Below are 17,604 nucleotides of genomic sequence, written 5' to 3'. Positions count from 1 at the left end.
AGATAAGCAAATATTATATGATGGTTGTAATTATGAGAATTTTTTAAAAGGATTTCTGGACCTCTTCACTTAAAAAGTCTGTGAACTGTAAAAGTTGAAGGAAAAAGAAAATATGGTAATGGTATATGATAGAAATTGTTGCATCCACTCCATGCCAGAATGGTACTAAAGCTGCCATGAGCTCAAAGGATCTTGACTATATTTTTAAAAGATCAGAACAAAAAAGTTTGGTTTTATGTGAAGGAAAGCCAAGTTTGGAATGGACACCAAGAATATGTTATTTTACTCTTGGAACAGATGAAAAATAGAACCAAACAAGTCACATATCCCACAGCATGTATATGTGCATGCCCAAAGAACAATTAATGACCATTTCATGTTATTTGTGACTAGGTATATTCCTGGGAGTCATGCTCCCATATTAACTGGGAAGAGAACCATAAACCCAGGATGAAATCAATCTTTGCATCACACAACTTTACCCTCACAGGTAGCTTTTAAAAAGCTTTATAGTGTCAACATCATTGGTAGGATTTAATTCACACCTGTTTTACCAAGAGGTCTCCAATGTTCTGGATTATATAATTTCGGTCACTGCCTTCTTCCAAGGATTCTTTTCGTCTCTCCTTCAGCTGGAGCAGGAATTGCCCGTGCATCTCCAGCAGCTCATCCACACAGGGAAAGAGCTTGTTGATGACTGCATTTGAGAACTGCAGCTCCTCTCTCATGGCTTTGGAGTACACCTTCAGCATTATTTTCAGTGTCCTAACATGGTGCATTTCAGTCTGCATTAGTTCTGGGCAAGGGGAAGCACAGAAATAAAATCACAAGTCATTTATGTGCTGTGCAGTGAGCACTGAGACATAAGACCAGGCTCTGAAAGCCACGATCATCCTCTTCACTACAGTCTTTGCATCACTCATGTGAAGCTCTTAAATTTGCCTTGCTAATATCCCAAACCAGCAGCAACTGACCCTACTTATTTAAGGACATCTCCCAGTGGCAGTTGAGCTGTTCCCTCATTGTACAGCAGGGCTTTGCCACTTACAGAGCCCTACTGAAACCTACAGGATGCTTAAAGGCATTCACACAAGGAATTACACACATTAATGCAGGTAATAGACTCAAAAACCTTCATTCAGTTTTAGCTTTCAAGCACAAGTCAAAATGGGAACCAACAAAAACGATTTTTGCTTTGTTTCACAACAGTGGCACTATGAAATAGAAGAAGTTTTAAGAATAACAAGTGCTCTTACCATAAATGACATCTTGCCTTTTTATAATGTCTTTCCTTTGCCTTTTTGCATAAGGCTGTTCCACTGCAACACTCCAAGACTCTGCCTCAAACTCATGAGCATCTGTTTCTATTTCACTCCGGAGGGACACAGAATATGCATCTAGACCAAAAGCACATTCAATTTCAATTATTAAAATTGCTTCTCACCATATCCCTCTTTACCATCAGTGACAACAACAAAAGCAAAAACACCTTGATGCTGCTTTCAAACCCGTGGGAGAAGCTGTATTGCAATCCTGAAAAGCACAGAAATTCCATACCTTCCAGAAAAATGGAGTCTGCTGTTGAAGGTGCAAGCGAGACAACGTCATCTGAAGTCTGCTTAAATTTTATAAAGCCTGAATCCCCTTCATCCATGTCTCCTGAAATTAGCCTAAATGGCCAAAGAAATTAGACCAGAACAATTAAAATAAAAAAAAAAATCCAACTTCTTTAACAAACATCTTTCCTAAACTATAGTGCAATTATCTTACAATAAATAAATATCACTATGCTCTTTAAACAGTTAGATCAATTTAGCAACTCCAACGCTGAAATACTGCAGTTTAATTAGAGCAGCATGAGCAAAGCTTGTAACTTCTGGTATGACAGTTTACAAGGACATCACCTGGTGACAAGCCACAGCCAGTTCAGAGTACAAAGGGCACTTTCACTGGGAAGGGAGCATAACTGGAGCACATCAAAAGTAAATAGCTACTTAAAACAGCAGATAGCCTTGAGTTTGCCTACTATTTTAATGAAGGCATTCAGCAATTTAAAACACTGCTGCCTCCTACACCAGTCAGCACCAGCCCAACCTAGACAAGATCACTGAATTTCACAGCAGTTCTCAAGACAAATACGTCCATGAAAACCATAATCTAGACAGAAACACTCAAATACTGCACTATTTTATACAATATCTTTTGTGACACAGGACAGAGGGACTAAACACAGAAAAGAAAAAGGAAAATAAAATGCATTGTTCAGGGAAAAAACTTTCAGAATTAAAAGCTCAGGGAAACTTTAGAGCTTGAAAACACAACGTGAGGAGTTCTCATTTTATTTTGCACACTGTGGGGGCGGGGGAGGGGGGTAGCTGAAGCCAGTGGATTTGAAGAGAAGCATTTTACTCACCCAAATTTATTAACAGCTCCAGCAGTGTTCAGTGAAGGCTGGGAATGTCCTCTTTGGGCGATAGTCATCCCGAGGTTCCGGGACAGTGCTGGGGTGCCATCCGGTCCCAGGAGAAGACTTCGGGGCTGCTCCTTCAGAGAAGTGGCTAAAGAGGCAAAAATGGAATTGGTACTCAGAAAATGAGGCGTGCACTGCAGCTCGCCTGCTCTCAGCCCTCGCTCGGAATGTGGACGGAGAACTGACAAGATCTTGGATGTGAGGAGCTCATTGTCCAAAAAAACATTCTCATTCCATTTTCTTGAAAAGGAACCACAAAAAGACAGCTCGGGGTGAGCTGGAATCGCATTGCTTCTGCCGCTGCTTTTTGAATTTGTATTCCCCATGCTCACCACTGGCTGCCCTCAGACCTGGCACAGTAAAGTGGCCCCAGAGATGCTCTGTTTTTATACTACCTGTGATCCTTCTAGAAATGTAAAGCTGCCACTTAACTTACTGTATTGGCTAAATCAGCAGGTCTGAAGTGCAGGAAATTGGTCCCTACTGTGCCCATTTAGTGTGGAAATTGCAAAGTATCTTCTCTTTTAGTAAAACACCAGAACCTACACACAATTATTCACACCCCACCGTATAAGGGCACAGAACATTTCATGGCAAACAAGAAAAATCAGAGATCACAGAAAAAAACCCACAAGTTCTTTGTGATGCTTATTGCCCACAGTGATTTATATCTGCATGCACACACACTGCACATAATAGATACCAGAGCTAAATTTAATTTTAATACTGCAGCTTTTTAATGCTTTTTAAATCTAGACAGACTGTGAACTGGAAAGATATTTGAAACTTTAATCACTATTACACAATACATGGAAGCCTGTAATAGACTTATAAAAAATGGATACAATTATTTAGTACTAATGTCTGTAATAAATGATAAGGAACGGGAGACAAAATACATCCTTTTAAAAAAGGAACTTTAGGGAAGTCAAAGATGAAAACTCAGCCAGACAATCTTTAGAATTGATCCCTGACAAGGTTTGTAGCTGCCCTTTTTCAAAGAGCTTTTAAGGACATGGGAGTGGGATCTCAAGGATCCCTGAACCCCAGGCTCTGTCACTGCAGGGACAGACCCAGCTCCTCTCCCAGTCCCATGTCCAGAGGGCTGCTCCAGGGCCAGGGGGCTGCTGGTTTAGCAATTCAAGGGGGCCATCAGTTCCCAGATAAGGCTTATGCATCACTTTTCTAGTAAAAATATTGGTGTCCACCCAGCCCTAAAAGTTCCCCTTTTTCAGCCCACTCTCCTCAGTGTACCTTCACTAATAATTCTCTCTCCCACTTCTGCCTTGCTCAATGAAGCACAGTTAAATCAAGGTATTTGTGGCTCTTGTCATGAAACAGGTTTTTCCACATTTTTTCATATCCCATGCTCTATACATGCTTGTCTCTCATTTCATCTTCATTGACAGAAGAATTGTTTTGGGGCCACAAGGGAGGTGTCATCAATGACATTTAATAGAAATTATATCACCATATCTTTTCCTGCTGGAAATACCTTTCCCAAAACCTGTTTGGGTTAGAAACCTCCCAGCTACACACACAGTACACTGTCAGTCTACAACAAACTGGGTAAACTGAGTCCCTTCCACCCACTCCGAGCCCCAAAAGGAGACAAATATCTGAAAGATTTGCCCAGTCAGATTTCTTAAACAAAGGCTTAATAACCAATGTCCCTGTGTTTCCATTTGGGGAAGTACTGAAATTATTTGCCATCAAGTTCTCTTTCTGTGCTCCACAAGCCAGGAACAAAGTTCAGTTATACAAGACTTAAAAATCTCCACAGGCAAAACAAGGGGAGAGGGATAGGGACACACAACACAGTTTATACCTCTCTTAAAATGAATTTTTCTTTTACATTGAGACAGTATCTTTGGAGTTTTTTGCCGGGCACTGCAGTCTGCAGGGTTATGCTGTGGCTAACAACATACAATGTCCAGGCTATTAGCTGTTCCTTTAATTTCCAGCTTCTGCTTTTGACTAAGGAAAATGAGTACTGACTGCCTAGCAGAGTCTGCACGGCCCACAAGCCATTTTCTGAGTTCAATTAGCACTGTCTGCACACTGCTGTGCCCCACATCGATCGCTGCTCCCCTCACACAGACCAGCCCTACAGACAACTTCTCCTATTTTCATTAGCCCTTGCTTCCTATTTTAGTCTCTGCATTTTCTCCTAAATGCACAGACCCATTCTGGGTAATGCAAACAGCCACTTATCTCCTTATAACAATTATCCCCTGTGCTGCCTCTTGGGAAGAATCATTTCATGAAGAGGACACCTTGCAATGCAAATGGTACCTGAAAACACCTGAAACACCCAAAGTGATGCTCAGACATCCAAGTCAGCTGTGTTTGACACTCACCTGTTCTGTTAATGCAGACCTTGTAACATCTTGTAAAATTAAAATGCCACTTAATACACCCATGAGTGGGATGGTCTTTTCCAGGAGCAAAAAGATATTTCAAAGCCTGTGCTGCACTACAGATGTTCTTTCTTCTTGTTCTTTTTTCCTCCCAGATCCTTTTTCCTCACTTTGTTTCAACAAAGATTTATGTTCAGACCATTAGTGCTAGCTTGTCTTAGAGATTTCTAGCAACCACTAGCTGCAGGCAAGTTTTAAATAGACAATTATGAAAATCTGATGTAAAACAAAGTTCACAGTTCTAGTCTTTTCAGAGGCCAGAGAATAGACAATCAATGAAAAACGAGCTTATTGATCCCTTTTCACCATGATATTTTGAGGTTACACAGCAAGAAGGTATAAAGAAAAATAAAAAGATAAAAAGATAAAAACACACAGGAGATTGCTAGGAGCCTCTAAGCCATTCCCAATAGAAAAAAAAATGAAACCATCTTATTAAAAGAGACCTTCTCTATACTTCAATAACACACCATGTATAGCCTTTAAAACATATTAAAGAAAAAAAATGCAATCGAACAGATAAGCCTTGAGCACAGAAATCATTCTTTAGTACAAACCTGGGGAAATGCACTGGGGCGAACTTTGTGGAGATCCAGAAGGTCTGTGCTGCAAATCTTTCTGCTATAGGAAAAAATACAATATTCTTACACATCCAGACCAAACTTTCAGTCCAAAATGAATCAGATTTTTCCTATCCTATAGTATTAACTGTAAGTGAAGATGTTCACTGAGAATATAAAAGATTTAACACAATAACAGGTTTGATTTTTTCATGTGCCAGACGAATGACATACAGACATTAAGACTTTGTATTAAATTCCACAAAGTATAAATCAGGCTGAAATAGAACCAAAACTGAAACTACAGCTGAATTAAAGCTATGATAATTAATTTATGAAACAAAAGCAACTCCTTCATATTGACAGTCTTCACTTTGCTGTTGTTTAGTTCCTAGCAATACTGACTAAACTATTCCAGCCACTTTCAACCAAAATTCAGAATGTCCATTTCAAGTTGCATCTTTGGTAATCCTTGCTAAACTTCATCCTTATTGCAACACTAGGATATTAAAAACCATTGAGATACAAGTTATCAAAGATGCAAAGAAATTAATAAATAATACAGGCTGTAACAAATGGCTTTTGGGGAGTTTCCCTTTGGGGTTCCCATTCCTGACTGAATTCTTCACCCCATTTTGTGCCACCACTCCCTCCCTGCTCTCTTCAGGAGTGGTTTGTCAGGGCTGATTCAAACATGAGGTTTTGAGTGGTGGTGAAGAGTGGAAATGAAAGCACCAGAGCAAGTGAATTTTTCAGTTTGAAAGGAAAATTCACAATGCCCTGAGATGTTCAAAATTATATATCAAAACCCCCACAAGAACATTTCTGCCCTCAGAAGAGTTACATTCTATATCACCAATGGCTGAACACACTTCCTCTAACCTCTAATTGCTCAGGTCTGAGCTGCTCTGCTCTCTCTTTTCCCCCTCACAGTACTCCCTAATCTACTATCAGTCTCTGAACTCATCAGCACTTGCAGGTTAAAACAAACTAAAACTCCCTCAAGTATTATTAGTTATAAGGGGGAGGAAATGATTTTCAAAACCAATACCAGAACAAAAAAACCCAACAGATAGACATCTATGTGAAACAACCTGAGACCTTACATGCAGTCACAGGCACCACAGTGACAAGGATAAAAAATAAACAGTATAGCAAGACCAAGTTCATCAAGTTCCCAAATAAAATCACTTATTCTGCATTTTCCAGTTTAAAAATAATGTGCAACTGTTATGACCAAATTCCCCTCCACCCCTCATGCTCTTCCATCAGCTTTGAGATGGCAAAACGTTCTAAGGTACCATATAATTACATTATATTCCCCAAAAAAGTGATAAGTTTGAGCACGCTTGGGGTTAGTCACAGTTCTGGGACAAAAGCTAAGTAATTCACAGTATAGCAATAAAACGTTTCACTTTATTTTCCCTCCACACATTATCATTAATTACTATAATAACAAGTTAATAACTACTTGATGCCTCAAAGATGTAGGGCAAGATTCTGTACCGATGTAAATTAAACCACTCACATACATTAAACTTATTATGTCAAGCCTTGTTATTATAAAAGAAGAACAAATGGTAAAGCCCACCTTGGGTCTGATACTGCTGCATTCAGTCAGCAAACTCCTGCAGTTCTTGTGGACATTCACTGCACAATCTGAAATGCACACATACAAAAAGAGTCTTAATTATTCTTTTCTGTCTAGGGAAAGGAAAAATGGCACACAAAGGATCTTAAGAGCAGAGGAAGCTCAGGTGTTGTGGCAATCATCCTTGTTGTGCTTGATTTTATACCAAACCCTCGAGTTCTTTCAGTAAGACTGCACCACTGAGTGCAATTCACACATGCAAGAACCAAGAGCCACTCTGGAATGCACGAGCAGTTTTCTGCCCAACCTCCACCCAGTGGAGCACAGCTTTCCTCATCTTTACAAAGGCCATTTCCACGTCTCTCCATGCAAAACTGATACCAATCAAGGGGGCAGCAATTCTTTGGCTCCACAGGAATAGCTGCCTTTCTGCACAGACTGTTGCTGGGAGCTGCAGTAACTACAGTAAATTAAAGATCAAAACACTCTCCAGAATCATCAGAGCATTACCAGCACCACAGCATTACCACCCTTCCAGCTGCACAAAGGATTTGTTCCCAGATACAGGAACCAAAGCAGCCCTTTCACCCAAAAGCCATAAAACTATTAATAGGATAATAAAATCCAGTCTCTCATCTTTTCCTCCCGATAACCACTTATTGAGAAAACAGGAGGGGAATTGATAGTGCCAAATATTTTCTGCAGCCTTTCTGCCCATCTATAAAACAAAATCCTTCATCAAAAGGAAAGCAGGGCACCAACAACTCAGTAAAGGACACCAGGATTTGCCTTTTGCCAGACATGCCTGTTAAAAGAGAAATAGAACAAAACTGGAAAGATGAACACCATGTCTGCTAGAGAAAAGCCAGTTTATGTTTAAAGCACAGAGGAAAAACTATTTAAGATCTCTTCAGAACCACCCCCGCCTGGCGTCAGGACTGGGGATCTGCTTTAAGGCTCCTGGCTAACCTAGAGAGATGCTCACTTATGTTTTCCATAATTTCAGTAAAAGCCAGAGAACAGGACCAAAATACTTAGTTGGCTTTAAACACAAATAAATTAATAAAGATATAAAACAAGACTGAAAGACTGAGTGCACAGACCTGCAAGATGCTCACATGTTATACAACTTCCCCAAGTGTGGGAAAAGAAGTGCAGAGTTCTGCTCCCAAGTGCCTGCCACACAAAAAAAAAAAACCTCCACAAAATCTATCACCTCCCACGACTTCTCTTATTTGGGATATTCCTATCACTACCACACCCCACGCCACAAACCAAAAGACACCACATCTAATTTCAAATGTATGTGCCTCTGCAAATGCATGAGAAAAATGTATCAAAATTATAACTTATTAAAACTGTGTAGAGAATAACAAATACATTCATTATTTCAGCAATGATAAGGCCTCCACCTACCACGAGGGAACCAAGAGCTTGTTAAAAGACATGCCTCAACAACAAACAAGGAGTTGACAATGGAAATCCCTTTTCTCCAGAGACAAAGAAACAAACTGTAGGACAAAAATCACCGCACAAAAGGAAATAGAAAAAATTCTCCATGACGTCAGGCTGGGTTGGCTTCAAGTCCTGCTCACAGATGGGTTCCCTTCAGGGCAGAACAGGCAGCCCGATGGATGCCTAATGTTCCTACAGCCACTGCCTTCCCCCCACAGTCCTGAAATCCACATAACTCATCTAAAATCTCTAATATAGTGATCTAGAAACATCAACTTTCAACCAGATATTCATATTCTCTGACACCCATTTTCAGTGACTACATTCAGTAATTATTTTCCTATCAGTGATCAGTAGGACCAATTCCACTTGAAAAGCTTGGGTTCCTTGTTAAGGTAACAGTAAAAGGGATCTCACTTAAAAATGTATTTCAATTTTAAAATCATGCCCTTGCTCTCCTAAAGATAACAGCTTGTGGCACTCTCAGTAGGCATTTTTCACTTAATCAGCTGACATATCTAATAGTGCTGTGTATGACTTCCCTCCGCTGCTGAAAGGTTCTTTACACAACAGTGGAGAACATACTAGAAAACAGGAAAATGCTACAGAAAAGCTGCAGGAAACTGCAGCTTAATCCAAAGACCTGATTCTCTGTGAGACTATTTGAAACGCATTTACTTAATGATTTCAAAGTGGCATTATTTCTGCCCACATAAGAGAAATCTAAAACCTGCCAGAAGACTGTTTTATAAGCATACTTCACTTTATAAAACATGCTCCAGCTTCCTCTATTCACCACTTTTGCAGTGCTGAAGGAAGGCCACTCTAATTCAGGATAAGAAGGAGCTTTTGAATATTAGTGACTGTGGTTTCCTTTTTATGCATGTAAGATTTCTGCATTTATTCTTATTACTCTGCATTCTTATTAAGTCTCTCTGAAAACGGTGTCAGAGAACTGCAGAGGTGAAAAAACACCTGAAAAAAGAGAAGAATGAGGGACATGAGGGACAGGGAACAGCAAAGAAGGGACAGGAACCTGCACCCATGGAGGTTGATGTTTAAAAGCAGAGATATACATGAAGGGTTGTTTACAGGTGTAGAGAAATACCAGATTTCTATCTTTTCCAGTCATCCAGAGTAAAGCAGCATCACTAAACTCAAACTGACCAAAAAATATTTTTGCATTTATCATCAGTAACATTTGGTCTAATTCAGTTCAAGAATTTGGGGAGGTCCAAAAACAAAAAGAAGAAAAAAGGACAGTTATGTCAGCAAGCTCCTCTCAAACTGGAGAGGCACAGAAGATACTCCTGAGAAAGGCAGAGATAAAAACTCAGAGGACCACACCCAGGCTCTTCCTTGTCTCTTGTCTTCTCCTCCTTCAATCACTCACTGAACAGCAAGAAGATTAATTTGGCAGGGAAAAACAGACCCTCCAAAGGATTTCATCTTGATAAGAGACTATGCAGAAGGGCTGCAGCTCTGGCGAGTGCTGACAACACCAAGTGCCAACACACTGAGAAGGTCCAAGGCTTTGGGTCACCTTAACTAGATGGGGACAAGAACATCACTACTACAGCTGAGGGTACCAGAGCAACTGAACCACACAGCGTCAAAACTGAGCAAATCCACCATGGTTGTTCCTGGGCTTTAATCCACAGGTTTGGAATTAAGGCAGAGAATTTTGGGAGCATCACATTATCCCAGATCTGCTTACTACAGGGACTGTCACTCACTTGAAGCATTTTGCAGGGGCCTGTGCCAAAGATGACCTAATGAGTGACTAAAGCAAGGACCTCAACCAGCAAAGAAATATTTAAGACTAAAAGGCTCATAAACATCAGAAAAGATTCTGTTCATGACTGAGGGTAATGAATTTACGATCTGGTATTAAAAAAACGTCCCTTATTAATGAAATGTTTTCCCAATGGCTCACAGAAAGTAATTTACAACCTAGCAGCATTTTATTGGACAGCACATTACAACACCCAAAAGCATCACCGTGTTCACAGTATGAGAGGGCAACAAACCTGGCTGGAAAGGGACAGGCAAAGACATTTTTTCCCCCAACTGGAATACCTTCCAGGGGATCAGACACTGCCAATGTCCTATAAATGTCTTCCAGAATTGGATTCCAGGACAAATCTATGACTCACCAGACATTATGAGCACTATGACCCTGACCTTTGGTCTGGAACGGTACTGCAAATAAAATAACTCTTAAAAGGCCATTTGCAAACAACAACTCACAGACAAAAATGCTGTGATTAATCTAAAATTCAACTACTGACTTTCTTTATCTCAAAGATATTTTTCGTTTAATTTTTAAATGACAGATTAAAAAAAAAACACTTTAAAGCAGCTAAATTCAAACAGCGACAAATTTTTACAGTGGTTCTAATCATACAAGGAGCTCAAGGATATATTCACCACCTATGAAATTCAACCAGCTGAAAAGAGCCAAGGACAAAATAACTTCCTTGTGAAATTAGTAATTTTAATATTTTTTTCCTGTTTTCAACTGTCCAATGCTTTGGGGATCAAAGAGAATCTCTTCCCTCCTTCCTCACCCTTACAGCACACAGGGAACTCCTCCCACTTGAAGTGACAAAGGAAACAACCCTCATGAGAGTTCATATCATATGAACGATTAACACTGAACATAAACTCTGCATTTATACACAGAGATGCACAAAACAACGGCCAAGAAACATTTCAAACCACCACAGCATTCCAGAAAAAGCAGAGTGACTGTGATAAAACTTCTCAGGAAAGAGGAGGAGTTTCAGTGGAACACAAGGAAGCTTCTGTATTGGGTAAATTCAGGTCAGGTATCTTGAGGAACTCAGAGCAGATTTAACTTTGTCCTAGTGGCTCCAGTAGTCGGTGTTTACTTGTTTTCTCATTCGTCTAATTACGCAGAGGCAGAAACCAAAAACTGGAAGGGTGCAGGGAGATGAGATACTTCACATTCTGAAATAGAGACAGTCCATGCCAGAGAGCAACAGCACTAAATTATCAAGTTTCAGCCTCCCTCTTAGAGCATTCCTCTTTGTCTCCAAAACAACCTATAATTACTTGCTCACTGTATTTGGTTTTATTGTCAAAATATCAGTTGGATGAAGCACACAGGAGGGTTGTGTGATTCTCAGTAGTGCAAATTCTGGCGGCCACAGGGCTTTCTTTAGGCACAGAAACACACAAACAACTGATAGTTCTGGTTTTTCAACAATGACAAGTAAAATCTGCATGTTATCCTAAAAGAAATAGAGGAGTCCCAATTCAAATCTCTCACACTAACCCTTCCCCCAGTCTACGATACAGAACTGAAGCAGCAACTATGACAATCATAAAAGGTATTTAAAATATTTCATAGGTAAACAGTAGGTGGAACTACAACATACAATGTCTGATGGCTCCTGTCTGAGAACCATGTTTCATGGGTTTCTTTTATTTTATTATGCCAAAGAGAAACTATTACTCCTATAAATTTAAACAAAAAGGGCCAAATAAAAAAGCCTCCCATAAAACTCTCTTAAGAGAGGAGTGTGAAAAGGAACTAAGAAGCAGCCCTTTTTACTCTTGATGACACACCAAATCTTCAAATAATATTCAGAAATTATGCTTATTTATTAGAGCAGCAAAACCAAATACAGTACCAGAAACATTCAGAAAGGTGTTTGTTCGAATCACTGTCTGTTTCCCTGCTCCTCCTCCAAAATCCATCACCACTCCTAGCTCCTGCTGGCGTCTCCTTTCAGCACACACAAGCTAAGCTGATACCATCTCCCGCTCCTCTCCCGAAGGAGCCAGAGCCGTGGAACATTTAAAATGGGTCAGTCTCCGCAATTGCGGACAAACGGAACTTTTCACCACTTTTTCCCTAACGCATTTAAGGTTTCTTCACGCACATCCCAGACTTTTCTCTCTGCTGCAGCACCAGTACACAGAATGTGTACAATAAGCGAGAGAACGAGGTGCGGGATTTAACGATCACAAGGATGCTCAGAGCCAAGCTGCGGCATAAAGAGCCGGTCTCACACAGGTTTCAGCCGCTCGCCTCCCTACCGCACACAGCAACATTTATCACTCCTTCCGCAGCCCCTGAAAGAGCTTTCTATTGTAAACACTGCATCTTTCAACCTGCGTCCCGTCCCGCAGCTGAAGCCCTGAGCTGCAAATGGCGGGACGGCTGTAAACCTGCGGGATTGGGGCAAAGCCAAGATCAACCCTCTGCCCCTTGGAGCCCCTCGGAGCCCTCTGAGTCCCCGCTGCCCTCACAGGGACCGGGGCCGGGCGGTCTCCCCGCCGCGGCCCCGGGGACAGGATGCCAGTGCTCGGGGGCTCGCTAAGGCCGGGGGGAGCGGAGCCAGGGGCCGGCGGGCGCGCTGACAGCCCGGTCTCTTACCGGACTCCCCGGGGAGCCGCCGGTTCCCTCTCGGTCCCGGGAGCCGCCGCCACAGCAACAGGAAACGTCCCCGTGTCCCGGAAGGGAAAATGGGGACGAGGGTGCGCCTGCGCGCCGCGGCACGGCCGGGCAGGGTCCCGGCCCCTCAGGGACAGCGACACGGACACCATTAGCCCGCGCTTTGCCCTCAGGGAGAGCGCAGGAGCACCGGCAGCCCGCACGTTCCTCTCAGCGAGGGCGCACGGACACCTTTAACCCTTCACTTTTTCCTCAAGGAAGGCACTGGCCACCCATATCCCGCTCTTATCCCTCAGTGAGGGCATGAGCATCCTTAGCCCACAAGCTTCTCTCAAGGGGGGCACGTAGACATCCGTAGTCCGTGTTTTCCCTTCAGGGACGCCATGAGCCCCCGCAGCCCGTGCCCGCTCCCCAGGGAGAGCACACGGCCGCCTCAGCCTGCTCCTTCCCTCGGGAAGAGCACACCCAGCCCTGACCCCCGCTTTGCCCTCAGGGAGGGCACGCGGTTACCCTCAGCCTGCGTTTTCCTTCATGAAGGGTACGGCTACACACAGCCTCCGCCTTCCTTGAGGGAGGGCACGCCTCAGGGTGGAGCGGCACTCTCCACGCCATCCTTTGAACCCCTCGTTCTCCTCATGGAGGAGACAACCGCTTTAGCTGCTCCTGCCCCTCAGGGAGAGCAGAGCCTCTCATAGCTCTTGCTTTCCCCTCAGGGAGGGCACATGTCCCCCCTGACCTGCCCTTTTCCCTCAGAGAGGGCACATGGCCACCCATAGCCTGCTACTTTCTCCTGCAGGGAGGGCACAGGGTTCCCTCACAGAGAGCATGAGGATCCTCAGCCTGTGCTTCATCCCCATGGAGGGCACACGACCATCCATTGCCTGCTCCTTCCTACTGCAGAGAGGGCATGGCCACCCATGGCCTGCACTTTCCCTCAGGAAGGGCACAGGCCCCCAACCTGCATGTCCCCCTCAGGGACACCACCAGCATCCTCAGCCTGCACTTTCCCCTCAGGGAGGGCACATGGCTGCCCAGAACCCACAACTTCTCTGAGGAAAGACACATGGCCCCTCAGCCAGCATCTTCTCCTCAGGGAGGGCACATTGTCACCATTAGCCCACACTTTCCCCTCAGAGAGGGCACACGGTTCCTCCCACACTAAAGAGGCCCCTAATGGATGGGATGTGGCACTCCAATGACAGCTGCAGCATGGAACTTCACGTGTGTTTGCACATCGCCTCGGATTTGAGATACAGAATTTTTTATTAAAAGCCCAGTGGGATTTGCCATCCCAGCATGCTGAAGTGTTTATGAACACCTTGCCAAGGCAAGGCTGCAATGCATGGAGGGTTAGCAGGTAAAGGCTTCCCTATCTGCCCCTCAACAGTGAGTGCCTGCCCAGGTCTTTGTCAGTGACCCCTGCACAGACAGTTGACAAGAGCAAAGGGGAATTATCTTCCCTAGCAAGAGATCCATGCACTGATTCATAGAACCAAACTGCCTGCTGGAAAAAACACCTTTTCCCTGACACCAATAAGGTTTGATGTACTAGCACAGGGCTACTGGACTACTCAGTGCAGGCAGGAAAACTGGGAAGAGCTCACCACCCAACCTCCCCTCCCAATTTCACTCTGAGGATTTACAATACTGATCTAAAGTCTGTCATACTTTAAATCACACATATTCTACGTGCCTGTTGAGCCTGAAAAAAAAGCACAGACGAGTACAAAACAAACTTCCCTCTCAAAATCCATCCTGCAGATTTCCCATGCTGCTTTGAAAGAACCTGCCACTGTTTGGGCTGGAGATGTGATGAAATCTTGCCATGGGGCCAGTGTGAGCTCTGATTTCCACACTGCCACCTGTTTAATCGATTTTATTTTTATCTTCGTCTCAATAGTTGCAACCTTTTCCAAAATGTTCCCATTTGTGCTGCTTCTCTACAAGACTGAGTACATTGAGGTCCCAGTTGTTTATTGGGGCCTGTCAGCACTACAGAGAAATGATCATTACAAAAAGCGGTTTGGGGGTAAACAGCTGGCTGTCACTTGGTGACTGATTAATCCTTAGGCATTTCAAACTTTGTGCTTTGCTGTAATATAAAAGTAAAGCATTGCAGATTGCCCAACTGCAGCTGTCATGGTGAGAACGTGCTGTGCTTGTGCGGCCTCAGGGCACTGCCACAAAAATCAGTGCAAAATCTGGCACAGCAGCCAGTTCAAAGACTCTGTAGCTTAGAGCTAAGGTTTGGATTGCAAAGAAGAGAAGAGTACCAGCTGTCTAATCCTGTGTAATTCTCTAATAGCAAAAGATTTCTTGCTGAATGTGTCTCGGGTTGATTACTGTCCTTATGCATTTGTCAGCCCAAGTATACAAGATTGTGAGGTTTTATCAGGGAATGGAAGGAGCAGCATTTGGAGATGTTCCAGATCTAGGTAGTACTGCCCAGACACAAAAAGAAAGTGAAAAGCAGACAAGGAGAAGCACTGAGAATAGGATGTACTTTGGTTTCCTTTTCTAAGCCCTCCTGAGCTGACTGAGACAGCTCTGTGTCAGGACACTCAGCTCAGCCAGTTTTTTCTCTGCAACCAGCACTGCAGCCACTTCGCATTTGCTTCAGATCCTGCTCCACTGGCTCAGAACCACCTTAACCCACAGCCCAATGCAGCCACTCTGGTTTTGCCTCTGTTTATTTGGACTCTTGTCAGTAATAGTTTCTTCCAAGTGGGACTCCCAGTCCATTTATCATTGTCATCAGCTTACAGCAGCCAAACCTCCTTATCCCCCCCAAAACAGAAGATTTTTGGCACTGTGCCTCATTACAGAAATGCAAAGTTCCAGATTGCCTGCTGTTTTTCAGATTTCTCAGGACTCTGTGTGGGCTGTGAACAGAAATTTCAGGATAGAAAATCAAGTAATTCCTCCTTATCATAAGCCAAAACTATCCTTCACCTATTAGCTTATTCGTACTGCCTTGGGAATCCAAAAGCAAAACCGTGCAGGCACAAGGGCCAAGTAAAAGGTGAATTTCACACCAAATTTCAGGTCTAAACCAAAAGCTATTCTGGCCTCTCCTTGGCCGTGGGTGGAGGATGTTTGCCTAATATACTGCAGAAATCCGGGTCCTCTCCCGTTCTCGTTGTGAGAAAGCAAATGGTTTTCCAAACCTCTTTCACAATGCGCCTTAAATAAATCCTGGAGACCAGTTGTTACAGCAACCAGTTAGAGATCAGCCAGTGCACTGAAGCAGCCAGCAAGGGTCAGCCTAGGACAGGTGGACAGTCCAGCACAGCCTGTATTGTTCAGGAAGGTTCATTAAACTGAGCACCTTCTCTTGAAGAAGAGGAGTTTGTCTGAAGCCTGCCAATCTTTGGTTGCAGCTATAGGTTTCCTTGAAAGAGGATGGTCAATCTGGCACCCCTGTGGGGGCCTGGGCTCTGTCCTTCCCATGAAGTAATAGAGATTGACTGTCAACTAAAGATGTAGAAGACTCACCTCTACCCCACTGCTTAAGCTCAGGGGAAGCAATCCTCCTTCCATCTGTATTCCACAGTATATCCCTGGCTTGTCTCCATGGCACAGCCTGCTTGGAGAGCTCTCCTCCTGTCAGGGCTTCCCTGGAACTCATCTAATTCCTGTTGCATAAACTCTGGAAGCATGTTTATAAGAGAGGATTAATTTAGGCACAGAACCTTCTCCACCCATGATAGCAAAGGCTCAAGAGGAGCTTTCTCATTTCCAGGTGAACAATAAACCTAGAAACTCACAGCTCATAGTTTACGTAAAGGCAGAGTTTGGGTGGCCACTCTTGTCGAGATCCCTGTGACTGCAATCATTCCTCTTTGTTTTTCATCCCTACCAGGCTCCTAACTGCTTATCTCTGAATATCTACTCTCGACACACAGCACAGCCTTCTCCACAGGGAGACTCTGTGTCGTGTGGAGTGAGGATAGATGGGAGGAATCAGTGGAAGAAACTAACGGGTTACCATGTACCAGGCTATCTGAGCTGCCCACTTTCTTCACAGCTCACACACATTTCTAGCAGAACAATGTTTTTTTGTTCTGATTTAAATGCAGAATTCCTCTTGCTGTTAGTGTCTCTAATAAGGAGAGCTCTCACTCTCCAGCTCATCACAGTCATGGAAGTCACCAGACCTTTTTTGGCTACTGGACAGTGAAAACCTTAGGCTTGCAATCGTTTTCCCATCCTTCCTCCCTTTTCAGCTTATCCCCTTCTTTAACCACCATGTTTTCCTGTCTTTTCCACGAGCCCGTTTTGCCTTGGACCACGTGGTGGTGCTGCAGTTAAAAATACCACGGAGACAGCAACAGCAGCACCTGACCAGCGATGGGCCGAGGGCTGGCCGGGGACCAAGGCACAGGGATGGTCAAATGTGAGTTCACGAGGAGAGAACAAGAGGCGCAGCCAAATATCCTCACATCCTGGCAGCAGCCACGGCTCAGGCTGAGCTGACAGAGCTGCTCATACTTCTGAAAAGTAGGCCTGCTGCTCCGGCTTCCCGGTGGCCCCAGAGCTTGCTGCTCCAGAGCTCTATCAGGGACTACTCAGACCACACACTGCTCCGAGCTGCAGTAACGGGAGCTGCTGATATCAACTACCAGCTCAGCAGCAGCTTGCAAAGGTTTCAGCCCAGCATCATCCAAATATAGGCACTGTCA

The 17,604-nt window shown here is 43.6% G+C and overlaps 1 protein-coding gene across 4 annotated transcripts in view; it reads right to left on the bottom strand.

The window, feature by feature from the left end:
• The window catches only part of ARHGEF18 (Rho/Rac guanine nucleotide exchange factor 18), a 48,497-nt gene that overhangs the window by 18,197 nt on the left and 12,696 nt on the right, over positions 1–17,604 (bottom strand). The window contains exons 1-7 of one of the 4 annotated variants that reach the window (XM_058858476.1): positions 12,905–12,996; positions 7,042–7,109; positions 5,448–5,511; positions 2,414–2,558; positions 1,558–1,670; positions 1,257–1,397; positions 546–796 (exon numbers count right to left, since the gene is read on the bottom strand). In XM_058858476.1, coding sequence (XP_058714459.1) covers positions 546–796; positions 1,257–1,397; positions 1,558–1,670; positions 2,414–2,481 — 573 coding nt within the window. In that variant the 5' untranslated portion in view covers positions 2,482–2,558; positions 5,448–5,511; positions 7,042–7,109; positions 12,905–12,996. Of the gene's footprint in view, positions 1–545; positions 797–1,256; positions 1,398–1,557; positions 1,671–2,413; positions 2,812–5,447; positions 5,512–7,041; positions 7,110–12,904; positions 12,997–17,604 lie in introns of those variants that run through there. The other 3 variants (XM_058858477.1, XM_058858479.1, XM_058858475.1) reach the window with 3 other exon arrangements.

This window comes from Poecile atricapillus, chromosome 28 (genome assembly GCF_030490865.1).
Source record: "Poecile atricapillus isolate bPoeAtr1 chromosome 28, bPoeAtr1.hap1, whole genome shotgun sequence".
NCBI classification, from domain to species: Eukaryota; Metazoa; Chordata; class Aves; order Passeriformes; family Paridae; genus Poecile; species Poecile atricapillus.
Note: the sequence above shows the minus strand (reverse complement) of the source record. Positions and strands in the feature narration are given on the sequence as shown.